General features: G+C 43.3%; 1 protein-coding gene across 23 annotated transcripts in view; it reads right to left on the bottom strand.

Annotated features, from left to right (window-relative positions):
* Nucleotides 1-25,899, bottom strand: part of MICAL3 (microtubule associated monooxygenase, calponin and LIM domain containing 3) — a 250,936-nt gene that overhangs the window by 89,382 nt on the left and 135,655 nt on the right. For 13 of the 23 annotated variants that reach the window (XM_043539986.1, XM_043539943.1, XM_043539978.1 and 10 more), the window contains 3 exons: nt 13,533-13,719; nt 9,447-9,535; nt 8,126-8,213 (listed from right to left, as the gene is read on the bottom strand). In XM_043539986.1, coding sequence (XP_043395921.1) covers nt 8,126-8,213; nt 9,447-9,535; nt 13,533-13,719 — 364 coding nt within the window. Of the gene's footprint in view, nt 1-1,941; nt 8,214-9,446; nt 9,536-13,532; nt 13,720-14,561; nt 14,670-17,767; nt 17,876-20,910; nt 25,525-25,899 lie in introns of those variants that run through there. The other 10 variants (XR_006288634.1, XM_043539936.1, XM_043539941.1 and 7 more) reach the window with 5 other exon arrangements.

Genomic DNA, 25,899 nt, shown 5'->3' with positions numbered 1-25,899 from the left:
ATACTACAATAGGAGACGGAGAAAGAGATAGTGAGCTTCAGAACAGGTCAAAATCTTTGGGGGAAACAGTCCCATGGGCAAGCACAGCTGATCAGCAGAGTCAAAGGAACTGCAGAAGAATGAAACAATTAGCTTTAACAGATCCCGCCCCGTTTCTGGAGAAGGGAGAACTCACATAACTGGAAAGGGTCCTGGACAAGTCCCAGGAATCTGGTTGCTCTGTAGTAAGTTGGACTTGTATTCACTTCCGACCACATCAATGTATGTATGTCAACACTGGGTTTTTATATGATTGTTAGAGGACAAAAAGCAATTTTTTTAAAAGCTGGAGTGCATATGTTCCCCTTCCCTAATAGAGAGAAACCCCAGAGATAACTGAGGGAGATTTTCATATTCTGTTTACAGTCTGGCAGTTAAGGGAACTCTCCTGGCCAACGTTAACACATCAGACAAGATGTACCCTACACAATCAGATCCCAAAGACCATCTGCTGATATCTGCCTTCAGTTGCCAATGAAGCAATAAGATGCATGCAAGGAGGGCACAGATTAGCTTCTTAACATAGACTAATCCCCTACATGCTTGAGAGCAGCAAAACAGACCTTGGCACTACATTGCAGTTCACTGCCTTGATGATAGTCAGGACACCACACAGCCGTTTTGGGGAGGAGGAAAGAGGTGAGGAGAAGAAAAAGATACCACTGGTGACACCACCACATTAAAGTGAGACTCTTCACTTGAAAAGTGTTTTAGGGAAGCGGAAAGAGGATTCATATAAGGACACAGTGAAGGCTTAAGTCTAAATATTGACCAGCTTTGACAGTTGGGTCCTTTGAAAAACCTCACCTCAGGAATTGTAAACAGGTATTTTCTTCAGTGGATCCTTGTTTCAGCAGGAGAGCATCACCCAGTTACTCCAACCCTGTGTCTGGTATAGTCTACTAACCCTGGGCTGTTAGTTATTATTTGTATTACAGTAACACCTAAAGGTCCCATCATTCTAGGGGATGTACAAATGAGTGCCTGCTGTGAAAAGCTCACTGTCACAACAGATTTGCATCTCACTTCTAAGCTTGCGTTCCCTCTCCCACCCCAAATATCAGTTTTGTTAATTTGTTACTTACACAGTGAGTAGCAAGTAATGTTGAGCATTAGTAACGCCCTATGAAAATTCCCCACTGCCACTGACAGTTGAATCAACGGCATTTACAATGAGTTTATCCAAAGCAGACCACTGCCAAAGCAGGTCAATCCTTATTTCCAGCAACTTTGGGTATTTCTACCCTGCAGTCAAAAGTGTGACTGCAGCAGGTGCAGAGGAACCTGAACTAGCTTTGATGGAACAAGCTCAAACAACTATAGCAGTGAAGCCGCAGCCACACAGCTGGCAGCACGGGCTAGCTGCTCAAGTACATACCCAGAGTCCCAGGTGGGCTTCTACAAGCTATGCTGTCACTCAAGTTGCCACAGCTTGGCCACGATTATTATTGAAGCTCGCTACATCAAAGGTAGCTCAGGTACATCTGCACCTGCTGCAGTCACACCTCTGATTGCAGTGTAGGCATACCTTAAGCCAGTTTTCCCACAGAAATATATTAACCCCTCACCACCACCACACCATGTCCGTTATTAGAAATGCACAGTGAACAGTCAGGAACATGAGCACAGAATCAGAAGTTAGTGAGATAAAACCTGCTAACCCTTCTCCTCCTGGTGCAGGATTGCCCTCTAAATTTCTCTCTAGTACTTTCCAGTGTTAGATGGCACATGTGATGGGGCTCTTCCACCAATTCTCTGGGAAGAATATTTCCTAGTCCACTAGATCAGTTGGAAATACCATCATGCAAGTCTAGTCTCCTCCCAACCCTGGTCACCCCACACCATTCCTTCCCTCGAACCAATGGAAGTAAAAAGGGGGTGGAAAAGAAAAACTCGGAAACCTGGAGAGTGCTTGGAATTTATTCCCTTGAACAAGAGCGGTAACATTTGAACAAATAGTGTATCGATTTCACAGCAACAGGAAAACCAAATGTTACATAATTTAAAAAAGACACCCCACAACAAACAAAACAGGTTAAAATATGAAAAAGTTTAAAAGGCTACAAGTGGAGATGTGAAGCCTTTCTGGGCACTGATTGTTTTCCTTGCCTGTTTTCCATCAAAGTTTATTTAATATAAACTCCTGTTTCTCCCTGAGCCAAACCTAGCCCCTAGGAGATAGTCACTTATCAGATTCTGCTTTTCAAAGGGCAGAAACGTAAATCATCCCAGGTAATGAAAAAAGCAGCAACTTCTCTTTTATACAGATTTAACAGGTCTTTTTCTAATGTCATGAGAAACATTTCGTGCAGCTTCTGAAAGTGCCCAGAAAAATTCACATCATTCTTCAGAAAATACACACACAAAACAAACAAGTAATTCAGTGGAACAAGTCTACAGGTCTGAAAGCTGAAGGAAGAGCTGGGAGCTCTGATTCTCTCCAAAGTGTTCTCAGCAGGATCCTGTTGTGGGTATAAGGTACCAGGACCATCACTGCATATTTTGCCTTATCCCCAAAAGCTTTCTAGGCTCTTTCACATTGCAATTGTACAGCAACCATTGGGTTAGCTGCTTTTCAACACATCTGAGACACGCAATCCCTCACTTCAGCTTTCCTCTTTCCAGATTTCCTGCACTAGAACCTGCTGTTCCCTCCACATTCTCCCCCCATGAAATCCTGATAAGAACACTGAAGAACAGGATGGACTGGGAACAGGTTAGCACACATTCCAACTAGAGGGCTTCCAGGCTCCACAGTGGAACAAGATGATTCGCTGGGCAGGGACTTGGTCCTAACCCTTCAATTCAGACCCTCTTTTAGGTTTCCAGAAACACAGGGCATTACTCTCAAATGTATATTTTAAAACTCCCAGTTTGAAGAGCAGCAGATGAGCTCTCTTTGGAGAGCTGCTACAGATAAGCTATGGAAGGGTTCAGTATAACGTATCATGAATGCAGAATACTACTATTCCTTCCAACTCCAATGAAAGTTTCCAAGGTACAGCAGAAGTTTAAGTTCCTTTTTCCCCATTTCTGTCTGATCAGAGTCTGGTACATTAATTTTCAGACTGAATTCTAAAATATGGACCTTTGGGGTTTTATTGGTTTAGGAATGGGAGTGCTTCAGGGTGGCTGGTGTAAAATGCAAGCAACAGGTACAGATTACCACAAGATTACTTCAGCAGGTATAGTCAAATCTTTTAAAGTTTAATGTTTAAGACCAAGAGGGACACATTTTTAAAACACTGCCTCCATTCATAATGGTATAGAATCATACACTCAAATGAAGGGTTCTGTGCATGTGGGTTCATCTACATGCATAAACGGGATTCTGTACGTATGAACTGTATTCACAAGTAATGCACGCACAATTTAGGCACAGTCACACGTGGACAACATTTATATGCATAAAGTCCACTTGGATGTGTATATACATACAATTTCCCATTTGTGCATTGTTTGCCGATGAAAGAAAGTTTGTGTGTAAGTTCTATTGTAGGCGTTCACAAGGAACCATGCAGAACTGGACATACTAGTGATGGCCAGTTGGGACCTCTTTGAAAATAAAACCCATTAATGGGCATGTGCTTTACAGGAAGCAGCCACCCTCTAGCCTCTGTAGTCATCAAAAGATCTTTCCATAAGTAAGCTAAACTTTGTTATATACAGTAGACTACACATATAAGAGATGGATAATTAAGGACATCACACTTTGGACTCTACTTACATGAGTGGGCTTCCTGCCTTCATTATTGAATCCCTATTGTTATACACACTATATATGTAGAGGCCTACATGGTAGGAGGCCTGATCTCTTTCTTCCCTATTGCTTTCTGGATTCTGCTCACTACAGTTTGTACTTGGTGACCAAATACCTCTGCAGGGATCTTTCAGTGGCTCACGAAGGACACGCTTCACTAGCCAAGCAACTACCTCAAAGATCATACTACCTGCCATCTAGTGCTGTGTGTCTACAGGGGTAAGATGAGCTTGCTTCCCTTCTGAACCTTCCATTGTGAGTGGGGAAAGAAACAGATTACAAACAGGAGAGTGCTTGTCCTGGGGATGAAACATTTTACCTGCCCAAAGTCAAGCATTATTATGAGCTCTGCATTGAAAGAGACTGTTCCAAGTCCACCTGTCAGGGAAGTGCTAAAAGTTCAGAGATAAGTTCTTATATACCTTTAGAACAAAAAACAAAAACAGCACTTGTATATTAAAAGCATATTAAAAACCATATAAAAATACTGTAAATCATATTAAAAAAAATCCAAGAGAGACAACAGTTACAGATTATCAAAGGAAGAGAGACAGTTGAAAGCAGGTTTTGTTGGGGTTCTTTTGTTTTGTTTTTTGGCAAAAGCAGCTACTTTGGCACAAAGGCAAATGCAGAAGAGAGAGAGACAAAAACAAGTAGACAGTACAGAGAAGGCTTACAGAGTCTGCCACAAGCACGCCAGAGTTCAGCACCAAAAGCACAGTTGTAGCTTTCCCCACCCTTCCTTCACAAGAGAGTCCTGTTTATTGGGAAAGAATGGAATCAGCTGCGCAAAAGCTCATTGCTGTTTTCCCAGTTGAAGCGATATCCGTACCTCCATAGCCAGTTTGCATAAACTTATCTGAAAATCCCCACTTAGAGCCCTCCTAGTGTGCACACAGGCTCCTTGGCAAATCAGACATGACCCTCAACAGAACTGTGATTCTAACTGACTGCTGGAAACCTTGGCTTGGATGTCAGAGATTGTCCCTAAAACTACATCATCACAGCACAAGGGACAAGACTATCTGCATTTAATGCCAACTAGAAAGTGGCTGAATTGTGACGCATTTAGCAAAGGTAACACATGCAGATCAGGTTAGTAACATCCCATGTGAAAGTGCTTAGTGTGACCTCACCACACCACAGCTGACTGAACCTGCTGAATAGCGTTCAATGTTTGGAGGTCCTTTAAGTTTCCACCTTTTCCACCCAAGTTGGCTAAGAATCAAAAGTGCCAGACTCCCTGGTGGTGTAAAGTAGATGCAGAGTGTAAATGGAAAAGTAGTGTAATTTATACCCATTTTGTATTCGGTGGGAACCAAACATCAGACCTAGCATAAACTGTCGTAATGCCCACTGAACAGAAGCTTTGCCTGCTTACACCTGCATTGGATTTTTGACCCTAGCAGTGTTGGGGATGGTGCCAGCATAAGTTAAGAATGAGATGGGGCTGCTTTATTCTGCAACTTTATGTTACTTGCCTTTCCTAGTACACATCTTTTCCTCCACCATCTAAAGTTACACTCATTTTGCACCTCCACTGAATGCCATGCCCATGCATATCTCACTTCTTTGCTACTTATGCTGATTTTCCAACCAGTTTACATTCCACATGCAGCCTACACCATCACTGAAGCTGGCTCAATCTCTCACAGGATTTGCAACTGTTAATGCAGGTTGCATTTGGTGGCATTTGGCCCAAAGGGGGTCAGATGTTCTTAGAAGATATAGAGCTAACAGTTGCAAGTCCATCAGCCAGGAGAAGCAGAGGCTTGGAAACAGCTCCCTGCTCCAGTTCAGACAGGTTCATGCTTAAGGTATTGATCTATTCTACAGTGTACACCATCTAGCAATATTCTCTAATTAGCACAATTTAATAAATTATGGCTAAGCACATAGAGGGCATTTCTAGTTCAAATTCAGGAATCCATCAAATGGAGATGTGTCCAGCAGCCTCCCTATGATTTTCCAGGGATAGAGTCACAACCTTTCACTGCATTACCAATCCCAGTAGTTTAAAGTTCACCCTAATCCCCTCCCCTGCCCACCTCTCTTTTTAAAAGCACAAAGAACTGTAAACACTAGCCATATACTTCCTGACCCAACCAGCAGAACAGGATCCAAAGGCAGGTGGTTACAAGGCATATGACAGTTATATTGCTGTGCTGGCTAAGTGAGAACTGATCTGCAGTTAATGAAGCTGCAGCAAGCTTCTCATGCACACTGCTTTTGAACCAATATCTCCCCCGTTCTATCCCACTTCTCATTATTGCCAGTAGTTTTAAGACACTTAAGACTTCCTACAAGAGGCTGGGGAGAGATGTGAAATCTCAGCTGAAAAGGGAGCATAGGAAGTAAAGCACTGCCCGCCTCCTTACCGTTAAACCTCCCTCTGACATGCACACAGCTGAGTATGCAATGCACTATACTACCCTGTGGGCGATTCCAGTGGGTATTTTAATAATATAATAAGCAGCTCTACTATACTTGGTGCTGTATATGAGTGCATAATGCCTCATGTAACATCCCTTTCAAGGGCCAGTGTTCCAAAAAATTTTATGGGATTCCACTTCCGCTCAGAAGCTGAGGCAAAAAGAAGCAGGCTGTTAAAGAAAATAATGTCTGCTCTGTTCTATTCGTCTTCTGTGTAGATGGATCACAGATCTATCCACAAGGTCATGCATAGTCACATAACAATAACAGCAGATATTTATTTATTTGGCCATACCTGTATAGCAAATCATGGTCTATCATCTACCCTTATCACTTATCTCTCCACCAGCATTTGTTGAAGGTACAGTTCTGAGAAACAGCCAGTGTTTTCCATTCATCTTAAAAGTTAAGTCCCTTCTAAAAATTCTCCCTGTTTTTAAAGAAAGACCTGATTCTTAAAGGGAAGGTAACTTCAAATCACTCAATAAAAGCAGTTAAAAACAGTTTAAGGTAGTACACCTGCCAAAGACACGAGGCCAACTTTTTAGATTTTATAATGACATTCTCCTTAAAATCTCTCACCTCTCCATTTTGCCGCACAGAAAACCCATACAAATGGAGGAGGAAACTGTGAAACTAGCTACATACAAAGTACTGCCAAATGCACAAAGTAAAACTGAAAAAAGAATTCTCTAATCACTTACAATTATAATCTTACATTGTAATAAATAATAAATAATATGAATAATTTAAAAAATTCAGACCAAGACGTGATTTAAGCTGACTATATCCCTTAAGATCTTGTAAAGCTAGTACTGTAATTTGGGGACATTTTGCTACACAAAGTGTGACTATTTAATATTTTCTCTTTTCTAAAAGCAACTGACTTAGTTTATCCACAGTATTCAGGGCCCATACACTAGAAACCAACTCTCTCTTCCCTCTTGCCCCCATCTCACCTTTTCCTTCTCCACTAAATTGCAGTTTTCAATAAGGACAATTGAGGAGTTGGGCCAGATGAGAGTCTGGGGCACAAACAGAACATTTCTCCCAAATTAGAAGGAATTAGAGTTTTCAGATGGAGCAGACTATCCCTAGCAATACAACACATGCTGTAATAACCCGATTCCCAAACCAACTTGCCATGAGCCTCACATGTTCTGACAATGAGGGGAGAGCACCATGATCTGCCAGCACCAAAGAGTTCAAGAGTTTAAAGAACTGGTTTCCTTTAGCTGCAGAAGACACCAAGAATTCTTAAGTAGCCACAGTCCAAAGACAGCAACAGGGATTTTTTTTTTAAATCCAGATACCAGGTTAATGAGAAGCTTGGGAGGGTGGGCACTATATCCAGAATTCAGGTGAACACAGAAATCCAGCTATGAGTTATTGTAGTCCAGAGATACCTTCAGTACTAACAACACTAAAGTGCAGACTTCACTGATCAAGCCTTTTTATTTGGGCTCATTCCAAGGAAATTCTGAACTGAGTATCTGTGTTCACCTAGAACGGTTTTAGACAATGCCCTTGAAAGGACAGAGAGTCCAGGCCCCAAAGCCACCACACAAAAGAACATATTCAAGCTTTTACACATTACCCAAAATTCACACAAGTTATACAGCTTACAAAGTCAGGTCATGTTAAAATCTTACTGGTCAGCAGGCTGCCGATAAAACTCCCCCAGGATTTGCATAAGAACCTCTGACTGGACATAGAGAAAGGGGACCCCAAAAGCCATCAGCTGACACATGAAAAACGAGTCCAAAGGATTTTGGGCTACCTGGCGCCCGACCGAAGAAACTGTGCTTTGCAGGCGCTGGCTTGCCACCCTAACTTTGTCAAAGAGGCTGAGAGAGTACTTCACCACCCTGCCAAAGAATGAAGCGGAGCTACCTGGAGTCCTCTCTGCCGAAATGGCTATGGAATTTGCCCGTCCACTTGCTTCAGCTGCCATGGCTTCCTGCAGGGATCCTTTGTTGTCCTGTGAAACGAGGGGGAGGGGGGGAAACCATCAAAGAAGAAACTGGAAACCCCTTAGAAGCATTTACTTTTAATGTGGAGCAGTGCGTTTTAACACTGAACACGCCCAACCACCTCTTGCACAGCAGCGTGTGATTATTTATGGGTTAGGCAGGGTCTGGCCACGACACTCAGGAGTTGGGCCCAACTAGTGCCTTGTCATCGGATTATTTATGTTCTGAAGATTAGTTTATGCATCTAAGAAAGCCAAAGAGGTGACATGTCTGCAGCTTGCTCACAGAAGTTACAATGACCCGTTTTTGCCCTTCAACTTCAGCAGGAAGCATGGCAGCAATGGGCCTCCATCCTGCCCCTGCACAGGAGTGAAGGAAGCACAGCATTAACTTGCTGTGGTAAAGGTAGGGCACTGGGGGAGGGGAGATCACACTTATTACAGAAAACAAAAGCTCCACATATAAGACGGTCCAGCTTTGAGCAGGTAGGAGAGAGCTGAAAGCAAACTTCATAGGATTTGAGAAGGTACCACTGCTCAGGGTTATAATGTAATTTCCCAAAGAGAGTGTAGGAAGAGAGACTCAAAGTGAAACAGGGACAGAAAATAAGCCCAACTGATGCTTTATGGGGTGCAGGGAGAAAGGAGGGAGATCTTTCTGTACTACACAGTACAACCTGGCCCTCTTTTCCAAGCATAGTTCTACCTGTTAGTAGAAAGTGAGGAAAGACAGTTCCCTTCTAGCAATAGGTTCCTATTAATGCAAGACAAATCTTCCTAAAGAAGACTTCAATTTTCACCTATGCGAGTGGGTTTGGCTCAGAACCCCAATTCCAGCCCACATAGATGGGACTGCATTTCCTGAAGAGAAATGAAAATCATTGGCTTCATTTTAACAAAGCCTTTCCAAGAAACAGAAAGGCTGTCAACTTTGTCATTCTAGTTCTTCTAGTGGTTGCACAGGCTTCAGTAATTATTTTAGTTCAAAAAGAAACTGACATAAAAATCCTAGACTGTGTGGGGTGGGGTTTTCTTTCTTAATGAGACCCACAAAAAACATAAGAGATTGATAATTACAACACAGATTGCTCTTGAATTTACCACTTTACAAAGAGGCAAGACTTCATGACATTTAAACAAAGTGATTCATTACTTCTACCCTCTGCAAAAAACACACATTTTCCCAATAGCAGGGATCAAAACCCATTACACCCAACATATCAGATTAGAATAAAAAGTTACCTTTCCTGACAGAGGACCCACTGCTGGTCTCTTCCTTTGAGCATAACCAGAGAGTCGGTAACAGTAGTGAGGTTTACAGTAGAATTTACCTGCAGTCAGAACAAAAGGGAGAGAAGTAACAGTGAGAACACAGCAGCTAAGTCTACACAATATAACACTCTACCTCAGTGAGATTTACTTTGCTATCTCCACTTCCTGTGCCCGGCCCTGCCCCCTCACTATGCTTGGAGACAAACACACTGAAATTTTAACTCAAATCCTTGTCTCCCCCTCCCTAAACAGTGCCTATTCCACTGGGTGCCTGACAACCATTTAACAGATATCCAATCAGCCACCAAAGCAGAGCTGACAATGCGGCAGTGTGTGAAGAACAAAGACATCATCACATGAAAAGCTGGCAGCCGCACTTTTGGGAAAATCAAGAATGAATACAACTGTCAGAGGAATGAGGGAGGGAATGGGTGTTAACTCTGAAGGGACTATGTATGATAATATACCGAGACTTCTCAAATCTCATTTTCCCAATCAACAGGCTTCACAGGACCCAGTCAAGTGCCACAACTAGAAGCCCACCTGAGTACAGACCTCCTAGTTACCTTTTACGCTTATTGGGACAGTGCTGGTGAAATGGTACCCTGGCCTTGAGGTGCTACTCCAATACAAACACTGGTATCAGGTCAGAGTGGTGGTGCTGTGTGAGCTTTCCATGCAGCTCTGTCACTGCACAGCTGCCCTGAAATGCACTTCAGAGTCCTCTGCCATTCCAACACAACCCTGCAGTGTGACTTCGACTGTTTTACTAGTTCGGCTCCTCCTCAGTAAGAGCACCTCAATCCAAACGTGCAGCCCCTGTTACTAACCCAGTCCTGCCCTCTCCACTGTCAAGTTTTCTCTGCTTGAATTCTGGCCAGGTTGCTCTCTGGGATTCAGGAGGTGCTTGGAGGACTTACGGCTGCAACCTACAATCTGGACTCATGGTCTTCTTGGCTGGTAAAATCTACCAGGAGGATATTGAAGCCATTATTTGAGAACACGGACTCCTTTTAGGAAGACAAGGTGACTACATCTCACATTTCAGAGGTCCCTGCTCAGGAAGCTCTTTATGCTGCTAATCTCTCCAACTATTGCCCTACGTCTAACTGTCCCTTTCTGGGGAACATTTCTGAGAAGGGTATGGGGAAGGCATCACTGACAATATCATGAGTCTGCAGACTTTCTTAACTCCTTGTACTCTGGTTTTAGGCCTGAGTACTATACCAAGACTACAATATTCTTATTGGTCTCCTTTTGACAAAATATTCAGATGATGTGGTATACAGGGATTCTTTTAGATCTCATAGCTGCCTTTAATACTGCTGACTACAGAACGCAGATTCATCTGTTAACCCAGATAGATGAATAATATTAAGACATGAATGGCTCTAGTCTTCTCTCAGAGAAAATCCAGAGTGAAATACTGGATAATTTCTCATCTGTCCTAGGGACTCTTTTACAGCGTGATGCTGTTGTAAAAAAGGCTAATATCGTTCTGGGATGTACTGACAGGAGTGTCATATCAAAGACACAGGAGGTAATTGTTCTGCTCTACTTGGCACTGATGAGGCTTCAGCTGGGATATTGTGTAAAGTTTTGGGCACCACACTTTAGGAAAGATATAGACAAGTTGGAGAGAGTCGAGACGACAGCAACAAAAATGGCAAGAGGTTTAGAAAGCCTGAAATGCGTTGCAGAATCCTCTGCTATCCCAACACGACTCTGCTAATGGACCTCAACCCTGCAGTGTGACTTCGACTGTTTTACTAGTTCGGCTCCTCCTCAGTAAGAGCACCTCAATCCAAACATGCAACCCCCATTACTAACCCAGTCCTGCCCTCTCCACTGTCAACTCTTCTCTGAGTTTGAGTTCTGGCCAGGTTGCGCTCTGGGATTCAGAAAGGAAAGGTTGGACAAACTGGGCATGTTTAGTCCAGACGAGAAGGCTGGGGGATAGAAAGGGAGGGAACCTGATAACAGTCTTCAAATGTGTCAAGGGCTTTTATACAGAGGACTGCGGTCAATAGTTCTAACTGTGCACCAAGGGTAGGATAAGAAAAATCAGCTTAGTTTGCAGCAAGGAAGATTTAGGTTACATATTAGGAAAAACTAGCCTAATAGTTAGAAAGGTAAGTAGTGGAATGGGTTACCTAGGGAGGTTCCGGAATCCCGATCGTTGGAGGTTTTCAAGAGCAGGGTAGACAAACACCTGACCAGGATAGTCTAGGGGTATACTTAATCCTGCCTCAATGCTGCGGCAGAGAGTAGACTAGATAATCTTTTGAGGTCCCCTCCTGCCCTACATTTCTAAGATTCTGTGGAGTACCACAGAGTTCTATTTGGACACTACTGCTCAATATACATGAAAAGCTGTTAGGGAAGCAATGTAGTTTGGGTTTCAGTTCTATCAGTATGGTGAAGCCTCAGCCATCAGACCTGGATGAAGTGATCATTTGGCACAGACTGGTGCTTGGATGATTGCTGGCAGAAGACTGAGTAAATGATTGTTGGCAGCGGGAACAACTCGAGCAGACAATAGAAACTATTTCTGCCCTTGCAACTGAGGAAGGATCCTAGTTTATTGTTACTCAGACTTACAAGCAGAGGATTCTATTGGATAATCAGCTGCTTCTGAATGTCCAGGCTACCGGCAGCAACCAAGAATGGTCCTCCCTCACACCCCCCAAATCTTTGAGTACTAAGAAGGCTGCTGTTGTTTCTCTTATATGTGGCCTTCAAAGCTACCACTGGTCCCTTGGGTCTGACAGCCCAAGTCTGTTGTCCTTGAGGACACATTGTAAAGGCCCGTCTATGTCTTCCTGGGAGGCTGGTTTGGTGATGGTTCTGAGATTTCCCCTTCCCCCTCATCCCCTAGTAGTTGAGGGAGTTTGATATTGTTGGTTGCTATAGGATCTATCATATTGCCTGTGACACTTGAGTTTGCTACCCTTGTGGTTGTTATCCTAGCCAGGTGAATTTATGGATACTATTCTCGGTCATACTCTGCGTGTCTAATCAGTTTCTGAAATTTACTAAGATACTCATCTCCTAACATGCTGCAGCAGTGTATTCCATAGCTTTATTATATGTTGTCTCAATTTACCATTTTTGTTTTGCTCTTGTATGAAAGGGACTGACTGAGTGCCTGACTGGTCTTCTGTTGCCATTCACTACTGTTATTTTGTCTTCTTCAATAAGCCTAATATGCCATCACACTTTGCATAGAATCCTATATTGCTCTCACCCACCCACCTCTGAGTATTTTTTATGCCTTTTCCCCCCTTCTGGAGCTTCTCATAATCCACAGTACTCTGACTCACCTAAACTAACTCATCAGTAAGTTTTGCCACCTCTCTTACAGGACCATCACATGCAAAACACCTGACCCAGTACTGTTCCCTCGGTCACCACTTTTAAAAAATCTCGCTCTATACAGCTAATTGGTCATTTATTCCAACTCTTTGTTTCCACACTCAGCTAGTTTCATCTATAAAAAGGACATCCTCAGCCAGCCTATGAAAAGCTAATATTATATCCATTGGTTATAAATCTCCTATTTTATTAACTTTGGAAGAATTGTTACTAGTTCAGTTCTGATTCCCCTGGCAGAAAGCAGTTTGCCTCTATCCCTATCATGTTTTACTTGCCTAAGTGTTTTAAAGCTCTGGCTTAAGAAGACTCCTACTTTCCTGGAACTGAAGTAAGGCTCAAGGATCTATACTATTCAGGATCATCCTTACACACCTTTTTAAAGGGAAAATGCATCACTGGGGCCCCCCTCCATTCCAGGAGTTATTTTTTAAATGATAAATTACATATTTTGCTAATAGGTCAGCTCTTTTGTTGCTTTCAAGAGCTGGCCATAAGAATGCAGTCCCATATAGTCTTACCAGTTTAAATGAGAGGTGGTATTTTTGGAAGAGATATTATTCCCGCTCCTCACCCACCAAGATTTGTAAAGTGAAGCCAGGGCTGAGATCTTGAGGCAACGCCGCAGGTACAGTGAGAGAGTGTTTTTGGTGTAGGAGGAAGACAACCGGTAATTTCTCTTACCATCTTCAATGTCGTAGGCGTAACATGATAAGCGCAGGGTGGTGGCGCAGTATTCGCACTTGAAGCAGCTGCGGTGGAAGAACTTGCCTTCAGCACTCAGCCTTTCCATCACGTAGACCCGCTTGCGGCAGAAGTAACAGACATCACTGCCTCCCAAATTCTGGGGAAACTCCTTTTTGAGTGAGCCCTGGACAGAAATAAGGCAGGACCAGTGTTATCTGTATACAATCTCACCTCCCTTGCAGGGTCACCTTTTCTATCTGTGGATACTGAGCATCTGGAAGGGGCCATTCTGTGACTCCACTCAGCCCTACCCAGGGCACCAAGCAGACAACTGCCACCTAGAGACAATAACTAACCTTCAAGTCCAGGGAGAAAGGCCCTGTGGGTTTCACTTCCTACACCTATATAAATTAGGAGTAAATTACAGCTTCCACTCCTTGGATAGGAGAGCTAATGGTCTCACAAGAGGCTATTAATGCTGCCCTGGAAACAGTTGACTGAAGGAGGCATAAGATAGACATCCTCCCTAAGTCATCTGGGAGGGTTACTTCTGGAATGCTCCTAACCCTGCCTATATTCACTTGCCAGAGACTGAGGCTAGTCTTGAAACCAAGATTTTCAAACTGCAGCTCAATACACTAACTGCCAGAAACATCAGTATTCCCTTGAGCAACCTCTTAGCCCTACATTTCAGTCTCCCTGAGACTTGTGAAGAAAGAAGTTTTCTCCAGGGACACCGCAATCCAGAAGTAGCCTGATTGGATCAAACACAGCTCTATGCATTTGAGGGTCAGGACTTCTCAGTCTCTCAACTTAGTATCCCTGGTCCAAGGATGTTGGCAGTAGATTAAGACAGACTTTGCAAGGACAACGGGGTGATGGCTGGGGAAGAAAATGAAGTCCAACTATAAAGTTATTACAAAGTATTACCAGCGCCTTTCAAGACAACTAAAGACTCAAATCAGTACAGATCTACAGAACTTCTAATCAAACACACGTATCATCTTCTGTACATCATTCTCTTACCAGTTCCTTCTTGTCTAGAAGGGTTTTGGGCTGTTCTTTCCTTTGAAGCTGATTGGCTATCTGCTCAGCCAATGAGCTCACTCCGCCTGTGTACATCTTTATATACTTCTACCAGATGGGGGGGACAAAACAGCAGGGAAGCGAGGAAAGAAAAAATCAAATTAAAAAGATGACAAAAATGATAAAAGAGTAAGTGATGAAAAGGTGCAGAGAGGTCAAACCATGCCAAGACAGTGGAGAACACAGAGTGATTGTGTAGTAACAGCAGAATCAGTATCATCAGTGATCACCAGCACAGCCCAGCACTAACTGTAATAGTACCTAAAAAAAAGAGGGAAGTTTGAAATTGGTCACGCTACGAAATTAGAAGTATGTTCTTTCTTCTTTGCTCTAAGGATGTTTTGCATATGAAGGACCTGAACATTTGCTTTCCTCGGAGAGGAAACAAAGCTAGGACAAATTTTAGCTTCCAGGTAAGAGGGACAATGGGAAAAGGGTAGAGAAGAGGCATTTCATAAAGTTTAAATTCGAAGAACTGTTCACAAAAGTGCTCAGCAAAAGGGAGCAAGTTGTTTCCAGGGCGAAGAAACGCTCAAGCTCAAACTGAGTTGCAGCGATTCCTAAAAATCTTTAATTCCTCCACTGCTGCCAGAGTGCCTGTTCACAGTACACAAAGGAGTTCTGGAGTTTATCTGAAAAGTGTGAGGGGGACTCTGATCAAACACATTACATTTGTATCTGTGTATACTTGGCACCAAGTGTGCTCAGCTGTGCACACCAGCTTTGCCCGTAGGCTGTTCTGTCAAGGGTATTTTGCCTGGCTCTGTAACTCTGAGCATCTGGATCAAACTAAATTGCAACACACCTTTTAATTTGGGTAGTTAGGAATCCAGGCAGTTTGGTTCTTGACTCAGGGAGCGAGTCCCAAAAGGAGAGTTTTACAGTTTGTTTTCTAGCTGAGCTTGGAAGACCAGTAGAGTTATACAAGAAACATTCAGGACATTTGGCAGTAATTAAGTGGTTAAGGAAATAAAAACTTCTGTGGAAAGGCAATCCTATCACAAGCACCACACATGTGTCTCAGTACAGCAGCAGGCCAGGCAGTGTCACTTATTCAGATCAGGGAGTGTTTTTTTTTAAATGTTTCTCTGACTTACAAAGGGCATTGCAGGAGTCTCATCAGTAAATGTAAAAAGAAAAGGAGTACTAACAAATTTATTTGAGCATAAGCATCCGATGAAGTGAGCTATAGCTCACGAAAGCTTATGCTCAAATAAATTTGTTAGTCTCTAAGGTGCCACAAGTACTCCTTTTCTTTTTGCAAACACAGACTAACACGGCTGCTACTCTGAAATCAGTAAATGTAGAACTGATTCAGCCCTCCATATTAAGCCCTCTGGCTTCTTACAAGTGCAACATTCCTGGGATACGCTACTCTGAAGCAATTAACTTTTTGCAACCCAGAAATTCCTTTACTTATACTGCAGGGTTTCTATACTACATGCTCAGAAGTATCCCTGTGTAAAAACATGTTTAAAAAATTCACAGTACAAGAGGATTCTGGCTGTCCCCATGGAACATAGATCTTTATGACCCCCATCTCTTGTCATGGAAACCAAGCGATTCCCTTCCCTTCTACATTTTTGTGAAAATTTTAGTGCTCACAAAATTAGAGAATAGAGAGATTTTACAGAATCATGACACAGATTATTTCTATGATCTGTAAAATAGTAATATTTTACAAAAAGTTATGAACTTTCACAGTCTGTTCGTGGATTACATGGCTGAGATTATCAGCCATTTACTGATCTTTGTATCTTTACATGTTTGTGAGCATGGTAGCATCAGGAAACACTAAGGAGTTTGAAACCGAGCAATAGGAGGGTTTCCTAAAGAACAAGCCTGGAAAAGCCAGGGCCAGGATCAGACAATTTATCCTTTATATCTATTAGATAAGTAAGTAATAACTCTATAATCTATATGTCACTGTATTATGAGTGTTCATTACTATAAGAAAGTAAGAGATGTACTGCCCTGTAGCACTGCCTGCTATTCCACTCTTGCCTCTACTCCACCCAATATACACAGAGCTCAGGTAATGCACAAGCCTAAACTGAGCGTATGATCTGAACATTGTTACTCATGTCCTTCTTCTTCCCTCCCCCTCCTACTGTTGGTTACCCTCATGCATCACAGGTTGCCTAATATTAGACTGTCAGTGGAGCTGGCTGGAAGGTGTCCTCCCCTCCCCCACAAAATGGAAAATTGACTTTTTGTCAAAAATCCCAACACCTGAAAATTGTTGGTAGACAAATTTCCTTTTCTCTGTCAAAATCCCATCAACATGTTGCAGGTTGTAATTTTTGCGCCATGGAAAGCAGGCATTTTTTGTGAAAAATTCCATTTAGTTGAAACCTCAATTTTCCACCAAAAAGTTTTAATGGAAAATTTTCAACCAGCCCTGATTGTAAACAATTTGGGAGTGGAGTTTTCTTTCTATTTGTACTGTGAGTTGCTTAGCATGCAGTGGGTGCTGTCAACCAACCCAGGTACAATGACAATCTTTAGCTGCAACAACCTATGCTATTTCACTTACCAGCTTCTCTTGGGCAGCGACTTTCCAACCATATGGCATTTTATGACTTGGATGTATGTCCTCTATACACTAGGAGACCAACCAAATTCCTGTTCCTTGTACTACGAATGCTAGCCATTTTAATTTCCACTAGCTTTTTCAGCAAGCCAGAAGTGATTTTCCTCCATTATTCCTGCTCTCTCCCCATAAATATATATATACACACACACAAAACCATGCTGTAGTTTGGCTCAAGCCCTCAAAGGGAAGCAACAAACATGAAAAAAGCTTTTATGCCCCTGTAGATTATTCCACAGCCAGAAGAATTCCAGTGCTGGAAAAAGCTGATTTGAGGCTACTTAAGACCTCAAATCAGACTCACCAGACTTTTGTCATTTAACTTTAAGCATGTTTTGTTCCAAATGGCTGTATGGCTTGGAATAACCAAGATATGCCACAGGCTGCCTCTGGCTTTTCCCACGTGCACGTGTGTGTGCGCACTGCATTCAGCCACATCAAGGCAATGAAGCGTCACAAGCCTAGATCTCTTTTGTGGCACATCCTCATGGTGGAAAATGGGTGGGGCCGTGGGTACAGTTGAGTTCAGCTTGCAAGGCCCAGGCCATGCTACCTGTCGAAGGGAGTCAGATGAGGGTGAAGAAGGGCGGTTGGAAGTACGGAGGCAAAGGGAGCGTTCCCACTGGTCAACAAAGAATCGACGAGACGGTTCAGTCTCTGGCTAAAATATAAAATACATTGAGAAAATCAAAAAGGGATGTGGACAAAAAGACAAAACAAAAAGATCACAAAGGAACCTTTAAGTAGAGTCAGGCAGGTGACCATCTGCCTTACCTCCTCCCTTTCCTCAACTGAAGAGAATTTGTGCACCAAATGCCCTTCATTGCCGTTTAAATTCATTTCCTCTCCTCCCTCAATGTTACTTTGGAAGCAGTTTTCCACCTGCACAGAAGCCCCACATCCTGTGCATTACTGTCCCCTGCAATGCAGCTGGATAAACCATTCGTGCAGATCCCAAGCTCATCTCTGGTGCTCCTCCTACTCTGTCCAAATGCAATCTGTGTTACAGCCTTAGGCAGGAGTATGAGACAGACAGCTTTGCAATGTAGTTCGTATTTCAGCGGAAGTGGAGACCCCCTTCCCAGTCTTTAACTACAAAGGCCCAAGAACCTTGCCTTCTTGGGGGTGGGGAGAGAAGGAAACCACCTCATATCTCCAGCCTTCAGCATCCTCACTGCTATGATGGAAGTGCCTACACTAAAGAATTAGGAGTGAATTTCATCCTATAATCCACTCTAAACAGGTGCTTTAATTTCAGATCACTTTGCTTATCCTCCATATGCATGTTATATTAAATGGCAACAAACAAGAAGATAAACGCTCTGAAATAGAAGGTAATGAGCTGTGACAACATTCTCTGTCCTCCAACCAGGAGACTGGGCACAGTGCAGGGCAGAAAACCATGTGTAATCTTTCCCTAACCCATGCACAGTGATCAACCCCCCGTCCCAACATTCTCCCACTCTCCCAAGAGGGGCATCTCCCCACTTCACTTCACTTGCTACTGGCTGAAGCTATTCCTGTCCCTGAGAGCCAAACATAGCCTAAACAAACGAACCAGTGTGAAGTATGAGCACTAGTTCCTTTTCTGCCCTTGCTTACCATATGGCCCAGGCAGAATTCCCAGTCTGAGAATCCATATACCTCTAAAACGGCTTCTCCATAGCACAACTCAGAAATCACTATCTCAGCATGCGTCTCTCAACGCACCCAGCCTTCCCTGGTTCATTAGCACCAGCTGCTAAGAAGCACCTCAAGTAAATATGCACAACACAATAATTAAAAGCACTGAGGTCGAGTAATTTTGGTACAAATTGTGAGCTTCTGTATCATCATCATTTGGTGAGAAAATGTTCTGCAAATTCCAAATAGCTGAACATTTAAAAAAAAAAATCCACCACTGTGAAAAAGGAAAAAATAAATAAATAAAATCAGAGCTCTTTTTATGTGACCCACAAAACCAGCGGTTTTTAGCCCTTATATGCAGAGTTTGAAAATGTATCTGACACACATTAGCCTAAGGACAACGCCCATTAGGCAGAGTGAAAAAATAGCTGTGCTTCCCCAACTCCTGCAATGTAAAACATTTAACCAGTGGTGTCCCTTTTACTTGGGCACTCTGTACCGAATTTAACTTAGCCATCAAATCTGTATTTAATACTGGTTAAATGGTGTAATTTATTAAATCTCTTGTTTTTCTTGTACCTTCTCTCCCATCTTCCCCTTTTCTTTTCTTAATATACTACATCATGGTGCACAGGTTCAATGTCTGTTTCCTCTTCTCCTCTCCACCTTATCCCTTATTCCCTACATTATGCTCTGTGCTTCCTCCTCCTCCTTTCTTCTACATCCTCACACACACAAAAAATAATAATAAAAAAATCACACAGTATTAATAGGAAAGAGGAACATGGGACGAATCCCATTCATCTCTTCCACCTACCTAGTGAGCTTGAACACAATGTCAGACACCTAACAGCCAGAGGGTTAAACCTGCTAGCCAAAAACCAATACAAAAGATACGATAGGTGTGTTTTCGCCTACATGCCATTCAACTTCAGCTGCTGAAATCCAGGTGAGGATGCTGTTCTCAGATCGTGCTTGGCATCTGCTGCTATATCAACCTTCAGCTAGTAGGTGCTAATAAATCTGAATGTGCCCTCTCCCCCAGTTTTCCATGGCTGCTACAAGATTTCCAACTGTCCCAGCCACAGACTGAATCTTCCTCTGCAATGGTTGCTTCTGCTGCTGCTGACAGCTTCCCCAAGGAGCAGCAGTCTGAAATTCACCCGATTCTTGCAAATTTCACTCTGAGGCAGCTTGGGAAAGATGTGACCAGCAGCAGAAGCCCTGGAGCTGTTTATAGGCTTAAGAAGACACCACTGGATCATCTTATACTCAGCTCATGTTTGGGAAGTCAGTTCACATCCATAGGTGCTAGAAAACGGATTAAAAAAGAAAGCCTAGATTCTGCAGAAGCAGATGGCATTTGCCCCCAAAAAGCTTCCTACCTGCCAAAAAGTATTGGTGAAGACCTCCCAGGTGTGACTGTGTATGCGCTGTTGTTGGGATGGTGGTGTGTATGGGGGGAGGCTGGAGACCAGAGAAGCTACTGTCCAAAGTGGCAGGATCCCACAGGTCAGAGAAGACAGGTGGGTGAGAGGAGAAAAATAACTTTAAAAGTTTGTGGTAGAAGCAGAGAGAAACTGCACAAGCTGCCATTTTTACTGCTAGAAACAGTACTACTAGAAGCACGGATACAAAACTGGCTCCCTGAAGGGCCATGGATTAGTGCCTGAAAAAGGAAATGTGAATGTTCCCACCCCCAAAAGCAAGTGGATGGCACGTCCCAGCAATTCTCTCTGTACTAGCAGAGGGCCATTGCATGACTTGAGCTGAGCTAGTGACCAGCACGTGCCCTGAAGCTTGGGCATTGATCATCCTTGTCAATTGTATTTTACTTTATGAAACTGCACATGCTACGCTTACTTACTTCAATAAGTAAGAAGAGAGAAGAATTGGCAGGGAAAGAAGTAGAGTAAAAAACTGTTCAAAACAAGAGCTGATTATGGTGTCTTTAATGTGGTGGTGTAAAGTAACAGTCAGTGCACACTTCTATCCCGCTGACCCCAGCCGTCACCCGTTACCCCATTCTCTTACAAACAGATACAGACTGCCAGAGCGGGCAGTAGTCACCTGATGCCTCATTGTCAGCCTCGGCTCCAGGAGGGCAGCCAGTTGGCATGCCCTCTGCTCAACATTCAGTGCTTGCTCAGGCACTTGGTCACCAGAAAAAAACCGAGGAGATCTCTGTGGGATAAGGAACAGGGGAAGAAATAAACAAAGAGAGAAGAAAAACAACCCCAAAAAGGAACAGAAGCAAAGCTCACAACATGGCCAATGCCAGGCAAAAGGCATGAAAGCCCACATACAGAAGAGCAAAGCAAGAAGGTGTCCCAGATGAAGACTCCTTCCTCCCTTCCAACTGAGACCCAGTACGTACTGCAATTCTGCACTAGCAAAGCTCTGGATTCAGCCTCTCGAGGCTCGGGAGGAACAGCTGAATTAGACAGTCATTCACAACTCACTGTCTGCAGACAAAACCAAGCCAGTGCACAGCTTCTGTCCGGCATTCCCATCCAAGGTAAGTTCACCACGAACCAATAGGCCTGGCTATGGTCCCGTAGCAGCTCCGTCGTTGGCACTTACCTCACCCCAGTTCTTTTGTTTAAAGGATTTTCTTTACTCAGATTTCCAGACCTAGACACGACTGTTTGTACTCCTCACACTTTGTGCACAGAAACACTCATTTTGGGGTAGCGCAGTTCAGTTCTGGGAGAGGATGAGCTAAACTCCCAGCAATGCCTTCCTAGGCGCCTTTAAAATACTGGGATATAGAAAGTTAGGTGAATGTAGGGCTTATGAAAACAAAGGAACTCAGCAGCGCTGGCTAGAGTCAGGTATAATGCAAAGCATTATGCAAGCTTCCCAATCTTGCCCCAGCACCTCCACTACACTAACCCCTCCTATTGCACTTCATCCTCCAACACAGCTCTGGCCACAGGCCGCAACTCTCACATGCCACCCCCCTGGCTATTCTAGTCCTTGGCACTGCTTGAACTGATCTTGTTAACTGGTTGTACAGTGAGCTCTTGTGATACTGAAAAATGCCCACTAGGGATGGCCAACACATCCACGTGTATGTATGTCTATCTAGGTGGGTGGGGCAGTAACCCAGAGTATCATGCAGTTCCCAGTAAGTTACTTTGCTTGGGGGAATGAACTGAATGGGAAGTATAAACATCTGTATGCTACCTACAGTAGGCTCAGGCTGTTGAGAAAATCCCAAACAGATGACTATGCTGTCTGCCAGATGAAACGCGCTATGACAACAGGCAGACAAGGTGGGTGAGGTAATATATTTTATTAGACCAACTTCTGTTGGTGAGAGAGACAAGCTTTTGAGACCAATAAAAGACATTACCTCATCCACCTTGTCTCTCTAATATCCTGGGACCCACACAGCTACAACTACACTGCCTACAACTATGATAAGAGAGCACACAAATGTGCCCACAGCCAGTTACCGATTGTGCTCTTTTCCCATTTAAACACAGTAACCAGTCTCACTCCTTTTCTATTTTAAGCTGCTTGTCAGCCCAATTCACTCCCTCTTACTATACCATTTTATTAGAAGTAAAACTAGAGCCTGTTACAAAACTGGGGGTTCCTGTGTTGCTGCAGACAAGCTTGTTAAGCTTCTGCTGGCAGTCCAAAAACATGCCACCCACCTGACAGATGCATGAGACTGCTGAAAGGGACGTACTTTGGAAGTCATGGCAGTTTGCTGCTGACTCCCAGTTATTATTTAACTTATCAACTTCAAGAGGCAGTTAATTGGTTAATCTGAACCCAGATCTTTCAACTGTGTAGTCCCCCTTCCTCACATACTTTAAATCTCCTTTCACCCTTCCCATTGACAGCAGAACATTTCATTAGGAAGAAGGCTTCCTATTCTCTGCAGTAAACCCCCCCCTTGCAACCTGGCATTCAGAAGGCAGGTTGGAATGCCAGCTGTTTAATGAATCAGAAAGCAGCCATGGAAACAATGCAACCAGTGCTGGTGAGTGGACCCAAAACGTAACCCTTCCTATTCTGTGACAGCCACAGCACACTTTATTAAAAAGAGGTGAGAGAGAGAGAAAGAGAGAGAGAGAGAGAGAGAGAGAGAGAGAGAAGAATGGGGGGAGCTAGAGCTGATCTACAGCAAAATAAAAGCAAAGAGCAAACAGTCAGCATCGGTGAATGCTTGTTAAGCAAGTATTTATGCAAACACCCTACAAAAATAATCATTCCTAACATTTTCAGCAGCTCCAGTGTGTTAACAGCATTCCAGAGATAACTGTGCTTCCCCCTCCCCACACAACACTGCCCTTGAATATTGCACACACCCCACCACTGCATGTGTGTCATCACCATCCATGCCATGTGCTCATGCTTTTACCCTTTCCTGTCTGGGACTCTGCTCCCCAGGGAGGTCAGCACCAGGCTCCCTGTTTGTCTGTGGGCAATAAAGGATGAGCTTTAAAACAACCACAATCCAAGTTCTCACTCTGGACATATTCCATTTGATTTATCCCACAATGCAGGCAGAAAAGAGACCATCATGCAGGGACACTGTGGTGTTAAGAACTAGAATTTTTAAAACTGTCCCATCAACCACTTAGATCTTTAGAGAAGAAGTGTGGCGGGTGAATCAGTACACACAGGTCTATATTAGGATATTAGGTCAATTAACAAGTATACATTACTACCCAAAGAACTGGCATTACCATGGGGAAGATAATAAGAACACTCAGTACATCTCACACACAGTGATATTAGATCAGACGGAAAGTTTAAAAGGAGAGGTAGCAGAATTAATGTGTTAGAAGCATAGAGAGAGAGTTTTCAAAAGGTAGCAGGTTAAGAAGGATGCAGGCTAGAGTGAAACAAAGCATTGCAGGGGCCAAGACAACCTCAGGAAGAGAGGATATTTTGAGTGAAAGCTATTGCCCTCAAAACCGAATCCCCAAATTGGGTATTCATATCTGCGTTATCCTATAACAAGGGGGTAAACCGCATTCAGACCAAAGGGAGGAAGCAGAGAGAGTTTTCCAATTTTGCTTGAGCAAAGAGATGTATTTAAAAAATGGCTCCTAGAGAATGGAAGGGAGAAGGTGGTAAATCCTTAGCTGGTTCCAGCAGTAGCCAGCTGTCAAGGCTTAAATGAGCAAGCCACACAGGAGGGACCAGACATTTGGAGGAGGTGATGAGTAAAGAAGACTTAAGACTGAAAGACTCAGTGTTTTATTCAGAAAGGTAAGAACTAAGCATAGCACTCGGAGTCAATTTCCCTACTTAGAAAAAGACTGTCCACGGACTAAGCAAGTCACCAGCTCTCTGTCTCGGTTTTCCCATCTGTAAGATGGAGGTAATACTTGCCTATCTCACAGAGATGATCAGATAATGCCTTTAAAGTGCTTTAAGAATCAGAGTGCTCTGCAAGTGCTACATGTCACTATTATGCTAAAGATCTGATTTACAGATCATAGTGGTCATGAAAAGTCACAGTTCAGGCTCAAATATCTGCCCTTTGCTCATTCTGCTACGTCTAATTGCTGCAGCACACAAAACGCAAGTCTTCTCTCAATTTTCAGGTGTACAAGGGAATTAAGCTGACCCACAGAAACAAATTTTTCAGAATTTAGCTTTACGATTCCCATCAAAATGTTAGGGAATCACAGAGTTGAATCCATATGCTCCTCACATTAGGAAAGGGAGGAGACTTAAAAAAAATACAACTCAAAGAAGTACTATCCATATATGAGCTGACAAAGGACAAAATGTGTCTCAACATTTTTAGATATATTTAACCAGAAGGCCAACAAATCCATGTGTCTGTTCTTCGAGGTGCAGCTTTTATAACCTGTACCCAGTGTAAGTGTAACTGCTCTATCTGTACTACAAATGTGTATTCAGACACATTGAACTCAAACTGCTGGAAGGAGCAGGAGAGGAGTAAGCTGCACAAATGCCTGCCACATTAACGATCATAAGAGTACCTCATACAAGAGCCCCAGAAAAAAGCTCCCAAGACCCAGGAGGGAAATGAGGTTTAAATGAGGAATGGGGATGGAGAGAGGACTACTAGAAGGGCAGGAAAGTGGCAGCCTCAAATACAGGCAGATGACTACTCAACTTTATTCCCCATCCTGCTCCAGCCAGACAAGCCTCTCTTCTGGAGAAACTGCCTAGGAATGGTGAACAACCCAAGGGTAATAATGGGTCAGATTCTTCCCTCAGACATGAGCATACATATCTCATGACTGCAATGGGAGTTGTGGATATGCATTTAAAGGCAGAATCTGGCCCTAACATTTTGCATTTTGAAACTCTCCTCTGCAACGCAAAATTGGAAATGACTGCTATACAAAAAACAAGCCTAAACTAAAATGCCCAAAATCTCTACTGTGCAAAAATTAGTATTAGGATAGATTTTTGATATTATTCAGTGTCTAGTTGTGCTATTAAACTAGGAGATCCAAGAAGGCCCACCCATGTGGGTAAAGAAAATTTATAAACAGCGGAGACATTTAGTCATTGATTTAGCAACCTGTGCAAGCAGGAAGGAAGAGGAAAGAGCAGGAGAAAGCATGCAGAGTGAATCACCTGCTGGCTGGGATACCCTGGAGAGGAAGGTGGAGAAGAGGAAGGAGAGAGCGTGATCACTTTTTTAGGGCAGGTTCTTGAACGCTCCTTATTTCTCAGCTTTATTTAAAACAGGGTGGGAAAAGAAAGAGCAATAATAAATAAATAAATAAAATAATAAAACTAAAGGGAACATTACAATTGTCTTTGGCAAGGCAGGGCGCAGTCTCAGAAGTGCATCTTCTGCGGGACCCTGACCCCCAATCCCACCTCTTTCAAATAACCTAGCACAGGGGTGAGCAAACTTTTTGGCCCGAGGGCCACATCTGGATATAGAAATTGTATGGCGGGCCATGAATGCTCACAAAATTGGGGTGGGGGTGAGGGCTCTGGCTGGGGGTGCAGACTCTGAGGTGGGGCCAGAAATGAGGAGTTCAGGTTGCGGGAAGGGGCTCTGGGCTGGGGGAGTGGGGTGCAGGTTCCAGCTGGGGGTAT

Source organism: Chelonia mydas, chromosome 1 (genome assembly GCF_015237465.2).
Source record: "Chelonia mydas isolate rCheMyd1 chromosome 1, rCheMyd1.pri.v2, whole genome shotgun sequence".
NCBI classification, from domain to species: domain Eukaryota; kingdom Metazoa; phylum Chordata; order Testudines; family Cheloniidae; genus Chelonia; species Chelonia mydas.
This window is presented reverse-complemented; position numbering and strand designations above follow the sequence as displayed.